We start from the raw sequence: 22,061 nt of genomic DNA on the forward strand, positions 1-22,061 counted from the left end.
TTTGTTTTTTTTTTGTTTTTTGAGACAGGGTCTTACTATGTAGTTGAGACTGACCTGGAACTCACTGTGTAGCCCAGGCTGGTCTTGAACTCACAGCGATCCTCCTGCCTCAGCCTCCCGAGTGCTGGGATTACAGGCATGAGCCACCATGCCCAGCTACCTAAATATTTTAAATTTTAACAGAATGATTGAAAATAAACAAAATATGAACAGAAGTTTCTTTAAGTTAGTATCAATATAAAAGGGAAAGATATTTTTGAATGTCATAAATCTTGTTCTTCTTTTGAAGCCCTTTGGTTGAGTGCTCTATAACGGTGGGAAGTGTTAGTATCAAATTTATACAGAAGGTCTAGATCTGGTCTTTGTATTCAGAAACAACTTTTCAGTTTAAATATGCTAGTAAAAGATATTAAACTTTAAAACAGATTTACTTGAAAAGCAGCAGAGAGGAAAAATGATAGTTTTATTTTGTTATCATTATAGCTGAAATTAAAAATGATCCTGTGGGGCCAGGGACTTAGCTCAGTGGTGCCGCCGAAGGTCCTGAGTTCAATCCCCGGTAACAAAAAAAAAAAAAAAAAATTGATCCTGTGAAAATTTCTTCTTTTAGAAAGACACTTCTGTTGGCTCGACAGCTTAGAGACAGAGCTGTAGAAGCTCAGTCTTGCTACAGTCTTGGAAACACATACACTTTACTTCAAGACTATGAGAAGGCCATTGATTATCACCTGAAACACTTAGCAATTGCTCAAGAATTAAAAGATAGGTAAGTTATACATCCTTTTTCTCTAGTGAAGGTAAAATATAGATGTATTATTAAATCCCTAGGGCTTTTCCTTTGACTGTTTTCCATTTGTTTCCTTTTTAAGAAATTTCCCTCTTCATGAATATCCCCTGCATGTTACTGTTTGAAAGGCTGTCCTATGGTAGAGTATTGGTCTGGTTCCAAATGCCCTTGAGCCAGGACCAGCAACTGGGTCACAAACTCAGCTATAGCTGTAGAAGTCCTCCTGCCTAGATCAGTATGGGATCTATGGTGAACTTAGAACAGTTCATTGTCAAGAGGCCCTGCTACTTAGTTCTAGCTGATTGCTGCCAGGCAGGAGCAAGGTCTGTTACAAAGTTATGCTCCCTTTTCTTTTTTTTTGGTACCAGAGATCCAATTCGGGCCCTTGGACTTGCGAGTCAGGCGGCAGAACTACTGAGCCAAACCCCTGGCACACAAATGCTCCATTTTTTAAGAGAGGCTACAAGTCCTGTGCTGCATATAAAATCTCCTGATATTTAGGTGTTGGTGACTATTTCATTTGTCTGTCTTGCTATGTTGAAAAACACACTTGCTGTGTGTTGAAAAAACAACACATCTGTGCTGGCCTGTGGTCTTCTGTCTTGCTTCAGAGGATCAGTTTTTACATCAGCATGAGAAATGACTTTGCAGTACATTTGTTCTTCAAGATGAAGTATACTACCTCAAGAGATTGCACAGGTTTCTCTCCCTAGTATTCAAATACACACTGAATGATTCCCTGGTAAAGTTGTTCTAGGAAGATTTTAAAAGAGTGTCTTTCATGTTTTGATATTCTCTGGGTTTAGGATTATCTGAATAGTCTCATAGTTTCTAAAGTAACAGACCAGATAAATCCACAGTATTGTTTACGATGGTGGTGGTGAACCTTTTTAGAGCTTTCAGTGATCACAGCGCCCTGCAGCACATGCGCTTTAGGTTCACCACCCCTGGTTTAGATATTTAGTAATTGCTAAATCTTTTTGTCTTATATAGACCTCTTCTCAGATAACTGCATGCTTGTTCTGAATTGTTTTAGAATTGGTGAAGGAAGAGCATGTTGGAGCTTAGGAAATGCGTACACAGCTCTAGGAAATCACGATCAAGCAATGCATTTTGCTGAAAAGCACTTGGAAATTTCAAGAGAGGTATGCAGTGGGAAAAATTGCTGTCTGTGCTATTTTAATTTTTGAATCAGTGACATGGGGGAGGAACTCTTATTTCTTCTGATTGCTCTATATGGCTAAATAACGTTTGATTTTATATTGTTTTCTTGGCATCCACAAAATAGTTTGAGACAAGAAGGTAAAGCCAGGCATGAGGGAAAGGAGGACATTACTAAAATATACCCCCTCTCCAGCCAGTGGATTTAGCTCAGTGGTGCCACTGCCTGCCTCACAGGTGCAAGAGCCTGAGTTTAATCTCCAGTACCAAAAAATAAAAAATAAATTTAAAAAATATATATATAAAATATACGCCCCCCCCACCTTCATCGCTACATCAGAATTAGCATGGTTCTTAAGGAATAATGGCTTTTAGAATCAAGGTCTGGTTCCTGTTATACTTCTGCCCCTTGGTGGGTATTTGAGCTTGGAAACCTTTTCTGAGCCTCATTTTTCTCATCTGGAAGATAGGAATAATAATATCCACCTTGCAAGTTGTTCTGATTAGAGGTAATGTAACTAGGGGTGCCTGGCATAATATTTAGTGGTGATTTAATAAATGTCACTATTGTTAGAATGTAGAACTGAATATTTTTTTTTTGTACCAGGGATCGAACTTGGGACCTTGCACTTGCAAGCCAGGCAGCAGCACCACTGAGCTAAATTCTTGGCCCAAAATATTCTTAAGGAAAATATGTTTATATGATGCCACATTGATAGTTGATATGTCACAGGATAACCTATATTATTTAATATAATCTTAGAGAAAAATAAGAGCATTCTAACATTTAAAGAACTAAAGAGTTAAAAGAATATAATTAGCTGGCCTATTGTGATATTTTAGAAACTCAGTCTTTTCTTCTGTATTTAAAAAAAAAACAAAAACCACAATCAACTGATTGTGTTCATTCAGTCTCTTACTTCTAATATAACTATATTCATTTTCCTGTATTGTCTTCCAGTTTTAGAGTCACAACATTTTCAGCAAATCTTCATCATTCTGTGTCTTTAAAGTTTTAAATACTACTCTAAAATATCAATATTTGTGATTGTAGGTTGGGGATAAAAGTGGTGAACTCACAGCACGACTGAATCTCTCAGATCTTCAAATGGTTCTTGGTCTGAGCTACAGCACAGATAATTCCATAATGTCTGAAAATATTGAAATTGATAACAGTTTACATGGTAAGTAACAGGTCTTCTGAAACCCAATCTATCCTCACAATTTACATTAATTACTCATCACATTACCGTATCGAGAAAGAATATGTGACATGAGTTTAACTTTCTACACTTTTTTGTTTTTCATAGTTCTATTAAGTTGTAGATAAAGAGTACAATATAGTTTTTTTATGAGTTTAGGAATGGTAAATGTATTTTCTTTTGTAAAAACACATTTAAGTATTGTATTTAAACTCATTTAAAAATCTATAAATATGAAGATACCCAAACCAAAACATTCTTTTGTTTTATCTTTTTTATTTCTCATAATATTTATATATCTGAGTTTTGTTTAGTTTTTCCCCCTCATTTCATTTCTAAGATGAAATCTCTTGGAATTGTTTTCTCTTTTTTTCAGAAAGCCTAGGAAACATTCTTTTCGATTTGTTTGATGGCTAAACCAATTTTTAGGAAACTTTCTCTAGGTACTGATTAGGTTTGACATTGCTGTGGGAGAAACCTGCCATTCTATATCTAAGTGGATAAAAAAGCTACTTTGATTAGAAAAATAAAAAGACAAAATTAGGATAACATTTCTTAATTACTCTCTCTGTGACTATGAAATACATTTTTAAAATCTGATTCCTAAGTTTGAGAAATGATCAGTTTGAAAAAATTACAAATACAGACAAATATTTTGAATTTGAAAGTCAGTGCAAAGTCTAGCTTTTATTTTTCTAAATTCCTTCCCTAAACTCATATAGAGAAAAGAAAGAAGAACAAGAAATTAGTAGCCAGTCATCTATCTTTTTAAGACTTTCAAAGAATTTTTGGTGAAAAATTCAGAAGTATGAGCTGTGTAATAGACTTTGCTTTGTAATTGGATAATGGCCTAAAATGTTTTCCTCTGTTTGATTTTAAATAAATTATTTTATAGAAATTATCATCTTATAAAACTGTCAGTAGTCTTCATAGATTCCTCTAGCCGTGGACCCATTCCTATGTTCCCTTCATAACAAAATCTGAAAAATTATGTACTTTCTCGCTTCCCTTTCTCTCCTGAAGCCACTGTACTCAAGCTTTAACCCCACCCTGGCACTGAGATGACTTTCAAGGTTCCACCAGTGCTCCATTTTACGAAATACGTTTGTCAATTTTCAGATGCCAGCAATATTTTCTATAGCTGACCATTCCTACCTCAAAAGCTCTCCAGTGTTAACACTACTTTTCTAGTTTGCTACTTGCAGTCTTTACTCTCTCTTCTCTTCTTTTCATATTTCCCTCCTCTGAGTTTGTAATTCTCAGGGTTTATTTAGTTCTTGGATTTGTTTATCCTCCCTCTCCCCTTTTCCTCCCAGTTTTCCTTCAATTTTGATTTCTCCTTTTCTATGCGCTAGGTCAGTGCTTCCAGTAGAACTTTCTGTGATGACAGAAAAGTTTTATATCTGTACTGTCCAATAAAATAGCCACTAACTACATGTGACTGTTAAGCATTTGAAATGTGATTAGTGCAAAAGAGGAAATGATTTTTAAATAATATTTAGCTTTAATTAAAATGTACATAGCCATGCTAAGGGCAATAATACACACCTTACTATTCCAGCTGCTTGGAAGGGCAAGGAGGATCACAAGTTTGAGGTCAGCCTCAGCAATTTAGTGAGATCCTTTCTCTTGAGTTTGGGACCATATTTATCACATTTCCACTTGAATCCAAAACATGTTTCTCCCAAACACACTCTTCCACAGTCTGCTCCATCTCAGGAAATGGTGCTACTGTTCATTCAGGTGTTCAGGCCAAAAACCTAGATGTCATGCTTGGTCCTTTTCTTCCACTCGTTTCTACATGCAACCCATCAGAAAGCCTGCCTTTATAGTATATCCCTCATCTCTCCCCGTGTGCACTGCAGCCTTAGTGCATGTCACCTGTGTCTCCAGTAGAAGTAGGTACTTTTCTCACTTCACCTTCCCTCTTTACACTCTGACTTTTCTACACGACAGCAGGGGTCCTCCTCTAAAATGTAAATCATATGTCATTCGTCAGATGCACAACACATCTTGAACCAAGTCATTTTCACCATGGTTAAGAGACCCAGTCTGCCTCTTTTCCTAATATTTCCCTGCTTGCTCAGTCAGACTCCACAAGGACAGGTTTTTATTTTAAATTGTTTTGTTGTTTTTTGTTGCTGGATCCTTATCTAATTTTCATACTGACTCAGGGTAAAAGAGTAGGGAGCTTCTTTAAGAATCTGAATACAGGGCTGGGGATTTAGCTCAGTGGTTCGGTGGCCTGCCTTGCCAGTGCAAGGACACAAGTTCAATCCCCTGTACCAAAAAAAAAAAAAAAAAAAAAGAATCTGAATACATAAGCCTACCTACATACTGGTTTGGAATTTAATGTAAGAAACCCAGTCCATTAAGGTGTTTAAGGTGTTTTGGGCTAGAAGGGCTTCTAGGTACTAACAGAAGGCCACTGGGATTGTAGCTGAGTGGCAGAATGCTTGCCTGGTATGTAAAAGGCCGGGGGGGGGGGGAATATGGCTTAAAAATAAAAGCATCCAAGTGGAAAAGGAATAAAAAATCCAACTACACAGGAACTTGTAAGAGAAATATCTAAAACATAAGGATATAGTAAGCCTGAAAATAAAAAGTATAGAAAAAAGTTACAGCATATAAAAACTAACCAAAAGAAAACTGTTAAAGTGGTAACACAAAAGGTCCATGAGCTAGGGATACTGGGGAGTAGCTCAGTGGTAGAGTGCTTGCCTAGCATGTACAAGGCCCTGAGTTTGATCCCTAGCACCCCCATGCCCAAAAAAGTTTTATTAAAAGTGAAAGTCAGGGCTGGAGATTTAGCTCAGTTGTTCTGCCATCTGCTTTACAAACTCAGGGTCCCAAGTTCGATCCCTAGTACCACCCCCCCCAAAAAAAATCCTACTAAAAGTGAAAGTCACTTCACAGTATCAATTCACAATGATTAATGAGTTTAATTCATCAAGAAGATAAAAGTAATTTGTCTAGGCTGGTGGCCTAACAAAATGTCAAATGTATTTAAAAGCAAAACTAATGAAAGAAATGGTAAAATTTGAAATCATAATGGGAAATTTTAACACATCTTAGTAACTGATAGAAGATAAAGCTTACTCACATCAGAAGACAGACTATTATAAAAGATGTCTCTTCCCCCAAGTTGACATAAGTTCAGTGCATTTCCAAAAAAATCTCAATTGTTTTTGTGGATTTTGATGAGGTTATTCACAAATCTATATAGAAAGAAAAAAAAAGGCCTGGAGAAAGCCAAAACATTCCTTCTAAAGAACAAGAAATGAGCCAGGCCTGGTGGTACATGTCTGTACTCACAGCACTGTGGGAGGCTGACGCAGGAGGATGGTTTTAGAGCCCATCCCGGGCAGCGCAGCAATTTAGTGAGACAGACACTCAGAGAAGTGCTTTCTCTGTGCTTGCTGCTGGCACAGAGACATACAATTCAACCAGCTGAACAAAATACTCTAGAGTGTATATTCCTAGCATGTAGAGAAAAGAAAGTCCCACACAAAAATAGATTCTCAAGGAATTCGGGATTTAACTAGGAAAGATCTAAAGTAACAGCGACACTGGCTAGCATTTGGTGAATGTTTACTCCTTACCTGACATTGTGCTGACTGACCCCTTTATAGACGGTGATACAGTGTCACCACCCAGCAGTATTATTATTCTTTACACATGAGGACACTGAATCACAGGGCAGAAACTACCAAGGTCACATCAGATGAGTGGCCGGCCTGCCCTTACGATCCATGCTCATCCAGTATATTCCACTACCATGGAGAATATCTTGTTGGTTTCAGTGAACAAGAGGACCCTTAAGACACAGAAATGAAAATCATTAAAAAAAGACTGACTTTGAAACAAAAAACTTCATTTCATTTTCTTAAAAAAAAAGAGCCGGGCATGCTGGTGCACACCTGTAATCCCAGCACTCCGGAGGCTGAGGCAGGAGGATCGCTGTGAGTTCCAGACCAGCCTGGGCTACACAGTGAGTTCCAGGTCAATCTCAACTACATACTGAGACCCTGTCTCAAAAAACAAAAAAAAAAAAAAGATAAACTGAGTGGAAATATTTGTCACATAAGTGATTAAAAAGGGATTTGCATCCAAAGTCTGAGAAAACTATTTGAAATTAAAAGTAGAACATATAGCCTAAGTAAAAACAGTGCAAAATGATGACCAGAAGAAACAACCCATAAATGTGCAATAATAAATTTAACTTCATTTAATCAGTGAAAATCACTCAAGTATTATTGAAAGGTCATGAGTTGAACAAAAATTTAGGTCTGATATCAGTATTGACATGATATCAAGTAGTGGAAATTCTGATACAGTACTGATGGGACAGAAATTGGTATCTTCTGAAGAATTGGCAACATTCTGCTTGTTAAAGATGTACCATATCTATGATCCAGAATATGTCCTGCTGCCAGTATGTATCCCTGTTATCTAAACTGGACTGCTCCTGTACACCAAGAAAAATTACTAGAAATTTCTACAGTGTTGCTTGCAATAGAAAAAAATATTAGAAACAACCTAAATGTCACTAGTAAAACACATAACTTCCCCTCTTAAAATGGTAGTGAAAATGACTTAAACTACACATTAGCTTGGATGAATCTCAACAAGGTTGCTCAAAGAAAGCAAGTTGAACTTCAGTGGTTCTGCCACCTGCCTCACAAGCGCAAGGACCCAAGTTCAATCCCCGGTACTAAAAAAAAGAGTTTAAACAGTATGATATCCTTTGTAAACATTTCACAACAGTACAGATAATGCTGTTTTGCTTAGAAATGCATTCTTATATGAAAATATATAAAAATGCAGGGAGCAGGGAATAGCTCAGTGGTAGAGGTGGGTTCTGTCCTCAGCACCACAACAAAACAAGTGCTGGAAGAAAGAGGGAAGTTACAAGAAGAGTTACACAAAATGGAGTCAATGTGTGGTAATGTTATACTTTCTAAGCTATATCGTTATTAGGTATCACATATTCCTTATGCCTTTGATAATACTTCCTAAATTTTAAAAGATTGAATGGTTATGGGAATTCTCTGTACTGTACTTAATATTTTATAACAATTGAAAAAGTTTTAAGAACCATTGCTTTTATTTAACTTGTTTCCTGACTGGCAATAAACTCATCATGTAAGGAGATCTTAAGATGGAAAAGGGTAACTTAGGAGTAACAACACATAGTATTTGGGATGGTATTTTTATTCTTTTCTCAAAATTGAAGGCCTAAATGCTTTTCCTTATGCATTTACTGAAACTACTATGGTTTGGTTTTCGTGAGACTGTGGATAATATTAAACCAGTTATAATAAAATGCCTTTTCAAAATTAAGGGTTAATGTTAGTAACCAATGATGAGTTTCCAAAGAAACTGTAACCTCTTTATATCAAAGCATTGTAGACGGAGTGTGTATTTTTATGTAGCTGGTATGGAAAATACTATTTAAAAAGTACGTGTTTGCATATGTTTCTTCCTTTCATAAGTGTTTGTACATCAGACTTTAGAAGTGAATTATATAGAGATGCTGAATTTGTACTCTTAAGGACCTCCTGGTTTATTTGAATTATTTTTTATTTTTACAAAGGAGCACGCCCCAAGTTGGGACGCCGACACAGTATGGAAAATATGGAACTTATGAAGTTAACACCAGAAAAGGTAGGGCGTTTTTATGTTATAAACTTTATAAACTGTTAGTTAAATAAGCTTTTTCATTTATAAATATCACTTAAGATTTTGCCCGTAAGAAGAATCGGGGCCGGGGATTTAGCTCAGTGGCACTGTGCTGCCTCTGAATGCAAAGTCCTGAGTTTGGTCCCTGGTACCCCCGCAAAAAAAAAAGAATCAGATAAAGTACAGTATAGACAGAATGTAGTAGCATCCTCCTGTCTGATTAAGAAAAAGAAATATGGATATATATCCTTTATAGATTCATAAAAGATGGAAAGTTGTGTAGGAAGCTTGGTGATGATTATTGCTTCTGGGAAGAGAATTGGGTGTTTGAGGTAGGCTACGTGTACTTTGTGTACCAGTTTGAACTATTTGAATAATTTTAAAATGTTTTACCATGTAAATATATTACTTCTTTTTAATTAAAAGAATACCAGGTAGGGCCAGGGATTTACCTCAGTGGTTCTGCCACCTGCCTCGCAAGCACAAGGACCCAAGTTCAATCCCCGGTACTAAAAAAAAAAAAAAAAAAAAAAAAAAAAGAAACAGGAAGATCAAATAGGAGTTAAGACGCTTTTTTTAAAGTATATAAAACATAGTGACATTGTCAAGGTTAATGAAATTTATAATCAAGAGAAGAGTATTCTTTCTGGCTGTTTTTGGAGAGGCCTTTTTAAACTGATATAGAAGGTACATTTTACTCAAGATGCATCTTCCCTAGGTTTCGGGGGAGTGTAGCAGAAGGGACTTCCTAATTTGAAAAAGGTTTTTTGAAGAACAAGTAAAGGCTCTTCAACCTCCACTTAATTTTATATTGGTAAAATAGACTCTCCTTCCCTTGTAATACTTTCTTGTTTTGTTTTTTGAGATAGGGTCTCACTATAAGGTTCAGACTGACCTTGCACTCACTATGTAGCCCAGATTGGCCTCAGATTTATAACAGTTTTCTGCCTCCAGAGTGCTGGGATTATAGCTACCACACCCAGCTTCCCTTGTGATACTTTTTAAAAAATGATTTTTATAAAATAGGTTCATCATCAACTTTAAAAATCCAGCAAGGAAATAAAAATATCAGTAATCTCACCTCCCAGTAGTAACTGCAATTAATTTTTGTTTTAGTATCCTTCTGGCATTTTAATTTGAATGTTATAGATACTGATTTGCCATAAGTAGTTGTGTGTCAGGAACATCTTTACGTGTCATTAGTCAGAAGAAGCCCTATCATACTAACTAGCATATATATGATTTTGTAATACTGACACTTTTTGTGTGGGTTACCTTAAAAAAGTCCAGCATTTAATGGCCTTGGATTCATAGCCAACATTTTAGCATTTTCACAATTTTATAAAAACTCTGGTAACTTCTGAAGGAATTTGTGACTGTCCCAAAATATACAGCTCTCATCTTCTGTGTAGTTTTCAAATATAAATCTATTAAATTAATTTTTTTTTCTTTTTGGTACCAGGGATCTGGTGACCTTGCACTTGCGAGGCATGTGTGGCACAAATTAATTTTTTTTTAAACTCTAGGGCCAGAACTCTAGCTTTTGTTCTTATTTTCATAGGAACCTACTCCCCACTAAAAAGCAACAAAATTAATTACCACCTGCCTCCATCTGTAATGGTACTAACAGAAAATTTTATAAGAAGTTGACAAGATTCAGCCCTGTAATTCTCCAAGAGCAAAGTTTTATCTTTATTTTAAAATGTCTTGGGCCAGAATTTAGCTCAGTGGTTCCACTGCCTGCCTCACAAGTGCAAGATCCTGAGTTCTATCCCCAGTACCGAATATGTAAATAAATAAATAAAATATCTCTTGCTTATAATAAAAATGCCAAAGTTTATATATTTTCTTACTCTCAATAAAATAGATATATATACTTAAGGAGCAAAGGAACCTGAAGTATGATGCTTCTTGGTAAAGAGGGGGGAGAAAGGGAATTTTTGAGACTTGGATAAGTGGAAGTGTCCTTTGTAGTCTCACGTTTGGCAATAGAATTTGTTGAGAGCTGGGTGCGTAGCTCAGTGATAGAGCTCGTGTTTAGTACACAGAAAGCCTTGCTTCTGTCCTAAGCAACAAAAAGAAAAGCCTGAATTCATGGTTGAAAAATAACTTTTCTTCATAACTTTAAAGATATCATTCCACTGTTCCACTTGGTTCACTTTTAGTGTCATGAGATGTCCAAATAATTAATAACTTTATATAATTTTTTTTCACAACACTACTTGGGTGTTAGGTACAATTCTGTTTTTTGTTTTTTATTTTGGTACCAGGGATTGAACTCAGGACCTTGCACTTGTGAGGTAGATGGTGGCACCACTGAGCAAAATCCCTGGTCATCTATGTTCTTATATTAAGAACTATTGCTGGGTGTGGTGGCGCACGCCTGTAATCCCAGCACTCGGGAGGCTGAGGCAGGAGGATCGCTGTGAGTTTGAGACCAGCCTGGGCTACATAGTGAGTTCCAGGTCAGTCTCAACTACATAGTGAGATCCTGTCTCAAAAAAGAAAAAAACAGAAAGAAAAAAAAAAAAAGAACTATTTTCTTACTCATGCAAGATGTACCTGCCTGTAATTCCCACACTCTGGGAGGCTGAGGCCAGAGGACCACAAGTTCAAGTCCAGTCTAGGCAGTTTAGCCGCTTAGCAAGACCTTCTTTCAAAATGATAAAAGGCTGGGGATATATCTGGGGCAAAGGCCCTGGGTACAATTCCTGGTACTACATACAGACATAAGTGCCATTTTTTTTCTCCCATCAATAGAAAAGAAGTTTGCTATAGCAAATAATTTCCCCTTGTAATTTACATACAAAAAGGAATAAGGTTTAATTCATTTACTAGCTCCATTCTCATTCCTGTAAATGAGCAGAGCAAGGATTACTCCAATTTGTACCTTGTAATAGGGGACTTTTCTGAGTTGACAGAAATGTTTTATATCTTAATTTAGGGTAGGGGTTTTATAGCTTTCAACTTAAATTTGCATCTGATTGTGCATAAATTTTACTTATGAAAAAATGTACCTCACCAAAATTATCAATTATTATATACCATGGACCTTTATAATTCTTTGCAAATACTTGAGACTTACTATTAAAACTGCCAATATCAGGGCCAGGGATGTAGCTCAGTGGTTCCTCCACCTGCCTTGCAAGCACAAGGACCTGAGTTCAATCCCTGGTACCAAAAAAAACTAAAACAAAACTGCCAACATCACTGAACTTTGTACTGTGTATTTTCCCCTTGTACAGTTACTTAGTATTGGTTATTTTATTTTCAGTCTGTTAAACATTGTTATGTGTACTTAAACCAGATTTCGACCTATATCAGTTGGTTTTGCCTATAGAGAATTCAGCACTGTACGTATTAGTGAAAACAGTATAGCTTTAGCAACAGAAAAATTACTAGTACTATATTAGGTTTTAGATGTTAATTTTTATGGTTAGAATTCTACATACACCCTAGATTTCCAGTTATAACAGATTTTTATTTAACTCACATCCATAATAATACTTTGGCTCCTTCTCTAACTGCAATTTTTATTTTTAAAGGGTTTTTGGCAAACTGTTTTCTTATTCTCTCTCTCTTTTTTTTTTTTTTTTTTTTTTTTTGGTAATGGAGATCGAACTTGGGCCCTTGTGCTTGCAAGGCAGGCAGCAAAACCACTGGGTTAAATCCCCAACCCTGTTCCAACCCTGTTTACTTATTCTTAGGCTCTTTAAAACAACCATTATTATGCTTTGAAGGTGAGAAATCCAGAATATGTATTTGCTATAAGCTTTGAAAACAATAAAATACACTGAAAAGAGTTTTATTAAGAGATCTAAAATTTACCCTACCCCGATAATCAATGAGTAAAGATGTCAGGTCAGTATTACAGGAAACCAGAGAGAGTTGGGGTTTGTTCTTGTCATGTTTTTCTTTATAATTTTTAGGTACAAAACTGGAACAGTGAAATTCTTGCTAAACAAAAACCTCTCATTGCCAAACCTTCTGCAAAGTTACTCTTCGTCAACAGACTAAAGGGGAAAAAATACAAAACCAGTTCCTCCACTAAAGTTCTCCAAGATGCCAGTAACTCCACTGACCATCAAATTCCAAATTCTCAGAGGGTATGTTTTTTAGTATTATATTTAGAATACCTACTTATTTTAGTTTTCTTCTATTCATGCTAAATTTTGATCATTTAAATTAGACGTTTAAAAATCTTTGTTATTCAAAGAATTTGTCCATATCTCCCTGTTTTCTAGCTTCAGCAACTTATTAAATTTAATGTTAGAAATAAAGCCAGGGATTTGGCTCAGTGGTTCTGCCGCCTGCCTCACAAGCAGGAGGGCCTGAGATCAATCCCCAGTACCAAAAAAAAAAAAAAAAAAAAAAAAAAAATATCATGGGTTTATGGATAAGTATCAAGGAAATCTCTAAGATAGCTATTCTATATCCTTATAAGAGGATCAAAATAAGTTACAAGGAAGGTAGTTCACATTATCAAGTCCCTTTTTCAAGCAATGAAAGCTTTTGAAAAAATTTACTGTTTTTTTTGAACTGTTGATTTCTCTTGGCCCCCTTGTCAGAATTTCGTCTATATCTACCCACCTTTGTAATATTCTTTTCCTTGATTTCTGTCACTGGTTTCTTACACAGCTTTACTGGACTGTGTATGACTAACAAATGGAAAAATTATAGGGTAGATATAAATGGTTCAGGAATATTTTGTAGATCCAGAGCAGAAGTGAATCATATTGATGTACACAAATAATAATATTAATGGGGATAAAATATCTTTAACCTCACATGGAAACTGAACAACACTCTCCTAAACAATCAATGGATTACAGAGGAAATTAAAGAAGAAATTAGACAGTTTTTACAAATAAATGAGAATGCCAATACAACATACAGGAATCTTTGGGACACAATGAAAGCAGTTCTACGTGGAAAATTCATAACATTGAATGCCCACACTAGGAAAACAGAGCGGGCTCAAATAAACAACTTAACGATGAAACTTAGACTCCTAGAAAAACAAGAGCAAGAAAAACCCAAAGCTCGAACAAGAGAGGAAATTATAAAGATCCGAGCAGAAATCAATGCAATTGAAATTAAGAAAACGATACAAAAAATAAATGAAACAAAGAGCTGGTTTTTTGAAAGAATAAATAAAATTGACAAACCCTTAGCTAATCTTATCAAAAAAAGGAAAGAAAAGGCTCAGATCCATGCAATTAGGAATGAAAAAGGCGAAGTCACAACAGATCCGAAAGAAATCCAGAGGATCATGAACACCTACTTTGAGAACCTGTACTCTAATAAAATGGAAAACACAGAAGAAATGGACAGATTTCTAGATACTTATGAATTACCAAAGTTGAACGAAGAAGATAAAAACATTTTAAACACCCCAATCACAATCAGTGAAATTGAAAATGTAATTAAAAACTTACCAACAAAGAAAAGCCCAGGCCCTGATGGATTCACTGCTGAATTTTACAAGACATTTAGAGAAGAACTACTACCATTACTCTTCAAACTTTTCAATGAAATTGAAAGAGAAGCTATACTTCCAAATTCATTCCTGGAAGCAAGTATCACTCTGATTCCCAAACCAGAGAAAGATACAACCAAAAAGGAGAACTACAGACCAATCTCCTTAATGAATATAGATGCAAAAATCCTTAATAAGATACTAGCAAACAGAATACAGAGGATTATTAAGAAGATCATCCATCATGACCAAGTCGGATTTATTCCAGAGATGCAAGGGTGGTTCAACATACGAAAGTCAGTGAATGTAATACATTATATTAACAAAGTCAAGGACAAAAACCATATGATCCTCTCAATAGATGCAGAAAAAGCATTTGATAAAATTCAACACCCATTCATGATAAAAACCCTGCAAAAAATTGGAATAGATGGTCTATACCTCAATTTAATAAAGGCTATTTATGAAAAACCATCAGCCAACATCATATTGAATGGCCAAAAACTGAAAACCTTCATGTTAAAATCAGGAACAAGACAAGGATGCCCACTATCGCCACTTCTCTTCAATATAGTTCTGGAAACATTAGCCACAGCAATTAGACAAGAGAAAGAAATTAAAGCAATAAAGATAGGAAAGGAAGAAGTTAAACTATCATTATTTGCTGATGATATGATACTCTACATTGAAGATCCAAAAAACTCCACCAAAAAACTTCTAGACTTAATTGACAGATTCAGTAAAGTATCTGGATACAAGGTGAATACCCAAAAATCAATAGCCTTTCTATACACAAATAACAGACAGACAGAAAGAGAAATAAGGGAAAAAATTCCTTTTACAATAGCATCCAAAAAAATGAAGTATCTAGGAATCAATCTAACAAAAGAAACAAAAGATCTCTACACTGAAAACTACAGCACTCTGAAAAAAGAAATCGAAGAGGATATAAAAAAATGGAAAGATATCCCCTGCTCCTGGGTAGGAAGAATCAACATAGTGAAAATGGCCATACTACCGAAACTGCTATATACATTCAATGCAATGCCAATTGAAATTCCAACACTATATTTCACAGAACTAGAAAAAAGAATCCAAAAATTCATTTGGAACCACAAGAGACCTAGAATAGCAAAAGCCATTATAGGCAACAGTCACATGGCACCAGGTGTAACAATTCCCAATTTGAAACTATACTACAAAGCCACTGTGATAAAATCAGCATGGTACTGGCAAAGAAATAGGCCTGAGGATCAATGGAACAGACTGGAAGACACAAAAACAAATGCAGATGTACTCAGCTACCTCATCTTCGACAAAGGAGCTCACCATCCTCAGTGGAGGAAAGATAGCCTCTTTAATAAATGGTGTTGGAAAAACTGGATATCAACCTGTCACAGATTAAAATTAGACCCTTATCTTTCGCCATGCACTAAATTAAAATCCAAATGGATTAAAGATCTAAATATTAAAACAGAAACATTAAACTTGCTGGAAAGTAAGTTAGGCAGAACTCTGGAAGACATTGGTATAGGAAAAGACTTTATGAACAAATCCTCAGTAGCACGGGAACTAGCAGAAAGAATCAACAACTGGGATCTCATCTTACTAAAAAGCTTCTGTACTTCAAAAGAAACCATTAGCAGAACTAAGAGACAATCTACAATGTGGGAAAAAATTTTTACCAGCTGTACCTCAGACAAAGGACTATTATCAAGGATATATAAAGAACTCAAAACAATCAGTCCCCCCAAATATAAAGACCCGATCCAAAAATGGGCATCCGAAATGAACAGACATTTCTCATACAAAGAAGTGAAAGCAGCAAGAAAATATATGAAAAAATGTTCCACATCACTGGTCATTCGAGAGATGCAGATGAAAACAACACTGAGATTCCACCTCACCCCACAAAGAATGGCTGCTATCAAGAAATCACACAATAACAAATGTTGGCGGGGTTGTGGGGAGAAAGGAACCCTCCTCCATTGTTGGTGGGAGTGCAGACTAGTGCAACCACTATGGAAATCAATATGGAGATACCTCAAAGAGCTTGGACTGGAGGTTCCATTTGACCCAGCCATCCCTCTGTTGGGTATCTTTCCAAGAGAACTAAAAGAATCATATCACAGAGAAGTATGTGCACCCATGTTTATAGCGGCACAGTTTGTAATAGCTAAATCTTGGAAACAACCTATTTGCCCATCCGTTGGAAACTGGATAAAGAAGTTGTGGTTTTTCTATAAAATGGAATATTACTCAGCCATAAAGAGCGAGAGAATAGATTCATTCATAGGAAAATGGATACATATTGAAGATATACTCCTAAGTGAAATAAATAAGTCCCACATGTGTAAATACCGAATAGTTTCCCTGGTGTGAATATTCTGCAACAATGCATAAGATTCTAATAAGATTACTGACATTTAGAAATGGGAGGAAAGGAGCTAAAGATGTAGGGAAGGTGTGATACGTAGGGGAAGAACAAAAAGGGAAAAGAAAAAAATGTGAGAGAATGAAAAGATGAAAATAAAGTGTTTGTAGATGGGGAGGGGAGGAGGGGGTGAAGGGAGGGCAGAGGTAAGGGGAAAAAAATGAGAATCAAGACTTGCCATGTAAAGGTACATGATCCCAACAATGAATGTAACTGTACTGTATCCCTAAATGTACCAATAAACTCAATTAAAAAAAAAAAATATCTTTAACCTGCAAATGCTTATTCATTCTTAAAAAGCCAACACAAATACTTCTGTGAACTTTTCCTAAAAATTGGTTAACAGCCCTCCTAAGCTCATAACAACATTATGTCTGTGTCCCTCTATCATACTTATATTATGAAAAGAATTTTTTTAAAAGTTGCTTGTATTAAACATGGCATTCATCGTTTCAGTTTTGAAGCCTTCTAAATAAAAGTATTGACAGCCCCCCTCCTCATCACCCAAAATGCATTTATTTACAGTTTATATATTTTCAGGATCTTTAATATAACTACTTTGAAGCCAAGTATGATGGTACGTGCCTTTAATCAGAGCTAACTAGGAGGTTAAGGCAGGAGGATCAAAGTTCCAAGCCAGTCTGAGAAATTTAGCAAGACCCTGTCTCAAAATAAAATTTGAAAAGAGCTGGGTTCAATGATAAGCTCTTGCCTAGCCTGCATGGGCCCTGGATTTAATCACCAGCACTGGAGAAAAACAAAAACAAAAACATTGGAAAGCATTCTGTTTGGAAAAATATGCTTGCTTTCTTAGTTTAACAGTTCTTACAGAGATTGGTTTACTTAAATTCTTTTGTAGAATCTTGGAACTGAACTTTTAACTGGAAGATGTCTGTATTGCTAACATAGCTAGCTGTATGTGTGTATATACAGTTACATTTCGGTCTGAGAGACTGTGTACAGAATAGGACACACGTACAGCCTCGGTGTGTAGGAGGCTGTGTACGTGTACTGCTGGTCACGTGGTACATTGCGCAATGGATTGCCATTTTAAGTGATACGTGACCGTATTTGCAAAAATTGTTCAGTACCTATAGTGGTTCTCTAGACCAAGACTTGATACTTAGAAATACAGGAATTAAAAGTTAAAAGAACTAGGAATGGCCTTTTAAGTTGAATTGGTGATTACTCTGTTACCAGTTTTGTTACTTATATTCTTAGAAAATTAAATATTGACCTTTCATTTTAAACCTTTTGCATTTGGGTGCATCTTGCTGTTGTTCATTAATGATCAATGGTAAAAATATTTAAGTGTACTCAATTCTGTCAATGTTTAGAAAATCAGTGCAGAAACTATTGGAGATGAAGGATTCTTTGACCTGTTGAGCCGATTTCAAAGCAATAGGATGGATGATCAGAGGTGCTGCTTACAAGAAAAGAACTGCCATACGACTGCCACTGCAACTTCTTCCACTCCCCCAAAAATGGTGCTGAAGGGTCAGTCATCTGTGCTTCTCCTCTGTTTTTTGTAGTTCTTGATATTCTTAGGATTTATATCTGAGACTTTAGTTCTTATCATAGGATATAATGAACCTGAATCCAAGTATACTTAAAATGCTGGTATTTGTACAGTTCAAGGTTTTTTCAGTTCCCTTAAGTCTGTGTTTAATCCATTATGCTTTGTATTAACTATATCAATACTACCTCTCTCTTTTCATCAGAGTTGGGACAAATCTGACTTTAAATGATGGGCTAGAAGCTGGGCATGATGGTGCATGCCTGTAATCTCAGCTCTTAGGAGGCTGAAGCAGGAGGATCGCTGCAAGTTTGAGACCAGGCTGGGCTACATAGTGCATTCCAGGGCAGTCTGAACTACATAGAGACCCTGTCTCTCTCTCTCTCTCTCTCTCTCTCTCTCTCTCTCTCTCTCTCTCTCACACACACACACATAAATATGATGGGCTAAGGATATAGCTCAGTGGTAGAACTCTTACCTACAAAGTGTGAGGCCCAACACTAAAAAGTAAAAATAAAAATGAGAAGAAAATGATAGTTGTATATACTTTCCTTATGATTATATATAATGTGTAAATATTTTATATCTGGAATAAAAGAAAAGCCTTGAGCCGGGGATTTAGCTCAGCGGTTCGGTGGCCTGCCTTGCAAGCGCAAGGACCCAAGTTCAATCCCCAGTACCAAAAAAAAGGAAAAGCCTTGACAGACTGAAGAGGCAGATGGCCACGACTGAAACTGAAGCTAAGGCCTAAATCTTAAGAAAGGTCCAAAATGGGTTTTTTGGTTTTTTTTTTTTTCCAAAACAGGTTCTTTAAATTTTTCTGTTTCAGCTACTAAAAGGCCCCTACCATAGACCAAGACTTGCCAGCAACACTTAGCCTCAGTTTAGTTCACTAAGTAATTCCATCCAGGAAGTGGAAGAAAAAACACTATCCCCACTCATCCTTGTCTGAGAAGTTTTATTTAAAAAGTTTACTCGCCTCACACGGTCTAGGCCTGTACTTCATAGTTACATTTCAGGTGAGCATTAGACAGATCTGAACAATTTTCATGTGGTTCCTTTGAAGTGTTCTGAGTTTCCTTCTTCGCTGCCTGCCAGTAGAAGGCACAGCCGTCTATCTATTCAAAGACCATCAAAGACAGTGCTAAAGGAGGAGGACAGGACACGTATTTGGGCTGGTAAGGCAGAAAAGAACTATGCATATAATAAACGTGTTGAAATGTTTTGTTAAGATTTTGAATTTTTTTCTATTTATAGCACCATCTGTTTCTGTGCTGTCCCCCAACACGGATGAATTCTTAGACCTTCTTGCCAGCTCACAGAGCCGCCGTCTGGATGACCAAAGGGCCAGCTTCAATAATTTGCCAGGGCTTCGTCTGACAAAAAACAGCAGACAGTCGGTACTTGAACACCTAATGACTAAGGACAACAAAGAGCCTGAAGAGGGCTTCTTTGACATCCTTGTAAAGTGTCAAGTATGTCCTGCATGTTCTTTTCATTCTGTGTATAGGTTGGATGCCTATTTAGGAAGAGTTTATTTTGTATTAGGAAGTTACTATTTATTGTTCATTATAGAGAAAACTGTTGAATACCACTTAAAATCGAGGTGCTATTTGAGGTACTAAATGTGTACTTGCTTTTTAAAGGATCTTAACTTTTAGTGGGAGAGTTAGTGAACGAACACACACACACACACACACACACACACACACACACACAGATTTAAAAATGCATGCATATATATATATAGTGTGACTGAAAAATATGGTGTTTAGATTTTTTAAAAAATTCTTACAGTAAGACACATTTATGAGATACGACTTTTTTTTTTTGTACTGGGGATTGAACTCAGGACATTGCGCTTGCCAGGCAGGCACAATACCACTGAGCTACATCCCCAGCGCTATGAGATGTGATTTTTTAAAAATATAGTGAACGCTGCTGCCACATTCCATCCAATGGAAAGGCAAATTCCTAAAAACATAAGAGTATGTACTCATCCACTTTATTCACTGAATCTGGCACCATGCAGCTTCTGGCTCTTCATAAAGTCAAATGTTTTAAATCAATTCAGGACACTGAGACAGCCACGACAACACAACTAAAGACACTCATGGAAGAGGACTTCCAGAACCGCTTCAAAAGTGGCAATAATGATAGAATAAGTATTTGAAGCAAGGGAGATTTTGAGGATTAATGGCAGTCTTTCACTATAATATTTTTTTTTTAATTTAAGCATGCGCTGTATTCTTTGATACTACACCATATATATAGACATAGAAGTAGATGTCTACACACAGAGAAAGTCAGTGATAGCTTCTGTGAAAAAATGAACAGTAGAGCCAGGGATTTAGCTCTGCTGTCTGCCTTGCAAGCACCAGGACCCGACTTTGATCCCTGGTACTTAAAAAAAAAAATGGTGAGTAATGAAAGCGTAGTGGGTGATCATGTGGTGGGGTGATGGGGAAGTGTCTCTTAGGGTGGGTAAAGAAGACCTTTCTTGGGGCTGGGGATTTAGCTCAGTGGTTTGGTGGCCTGCCTTGCAAGCGCAAGGACCCGAGTTCAATCCCCGGTACCAAAAAAAAAAACCTTTCTGGATTGCATTTTAAACAGGTTTGAATGAAGTAGTCGCCATGTGAGTAGAGAGCATCCCATGCAGAAACAGCAAATCCCCTCCTGGATATAATAACTTAGCAGTTTCAAGTGTAATTATGTCCTAGATCATTTAGGCTCTTGAAGGTCATGATGACGTCTTGTGTTCCAATTGTGTTACGAAGCTATTGGAGCATTCTGAAAGATCAACTTGGATACTGAAAGAAAAAAGTCGAGTGGCAGTTGTTTTGGTACAAAAACCAGTTAGGAAGCTAACGTGAACAAGGGTGGTGGTAGGAGTACAAGTAGAAAGGAGGTGCATTTTGAAGTTATGTTTTGTGAACAAGACATGATGATAAGCTGAATGGGGCCATGAGTAAAAGGGCTTAAGGATGGCTTGTCTTTGGTATGAGTAATAGGATGAATGAATGGTGACAGGGAAGACTATACAGTTCGGGGAGAAAAAGCAAGAGTTTTAAATATATTAAATATGAGATCCAATTAGATAATGTAATGGAGGGGTAGAATAAGCAATTTATAAAAATGGAGCTCAAGGCAGAAGTAAATTTATGAGGCATCAGCATATAGCTATCATTAAAGCTCTTAGAAGAGATTATGTCTAAAGAATAAAGAAATAGAAAGACACATTCCTCAATCTGCTAGTTCAGACTGGGGATGTGGCTCACGAAAAAACACTTGCTCAGGGTCCTACCTATGATTACAAGTACCAAAAAAAAAAGGCAAAATCTGCTAAAGAGAGAAAAATGACCCAACAAAGCAGTGATTACCAGAGTTGGAAGAAAATCCAACCAGACTGTGGCATGGAAGAAAGTGTTGTAAAGGATGTTCAGTATATTGCTAAGAAACAAATAACATAATTGAATTGCCAGATTTGACAAGATGGGGACTATTAGTAATTTTGAAAAGGCCATTTGACTGGTATATTTGAGACAAGCGCATAATAAAATGGGAAGTATTAAAGGAGAGAGTATAAATAGAAAAAACTCACAAGAACCTTGTCTTATAAAGAGAAGTGAGGAAATACAATTCAGTGGAGTGCATGCAGGGTAAAGATGGGCTTTTCCTTTTCCTTACTTTAGGTGATAATACATCATGTCCACAGACAGAAATGGTCTAGTAGGAAGGGGAGTCAGTTCAAAGTGGGAGAGATTTTTTTGATGAAAATACACACACACACACACCCACCC

General features: G+C 36.5%; 1 protein-coding gene across 9 annotated transcripts in view; it reads left to right on the forward strand.

Annotated features, from left to right (window-relative positions):
- Positions 1-22,061, forward strand: part of Gpsm2 (G protein signaling modulator 2) — a 46,883-nt gene that overhangs the window by 22,582 nt on the left and 2,240 nt on the right. For all 9 annotated transcript variants that reach the window (XM_010605947.1, XM_010605946.1, XM_010605940.1 and 6 more), the window contains 7 exons: positions 611-766; positions 1,824-1,932; positions 3,003-3,132; positions 8,747-8,817; positions 12,762-12,938; positions 18,083-18,242; positions 19,519-19,736. In XM_010605947.1, coding sequence (XP_010604249.1) covers positions 611-766; positions 1,824-1,932; positions 3,003-3,132; positions 8,747-8,817; positions 12,762-12,938; positions 18,083-18,242; positions 19,519-19,736 — 1,021 coding nt within the window. The remainder of the gene's footprint in view (positions 1-610; positions 767-1,823; positions 1,933-3,002; positions 3,133-8,746; positions 8,818-12,761; positions 12,939-18,082; positions 18,243-19,518; positions 19,737-22,061) is intronic.

The sequence above is a fragment of the Fukomys damarensis genome, unplaced genomic scaffold, assembly GCF_012274545.1.
Source record: "Fukomys damarensis isolate Sample0158 unplaced genomic scaffold, DMR_v1.0_HiC HiC_scaffold_33, whole genome shotgun sequence".
NCBI classification, from domain to species: Eukaryota; Metazoa; Chordata; class Mammalia; order Rodentia; family Bathyergidae; genus Fukomys; species Fukomys damarensis.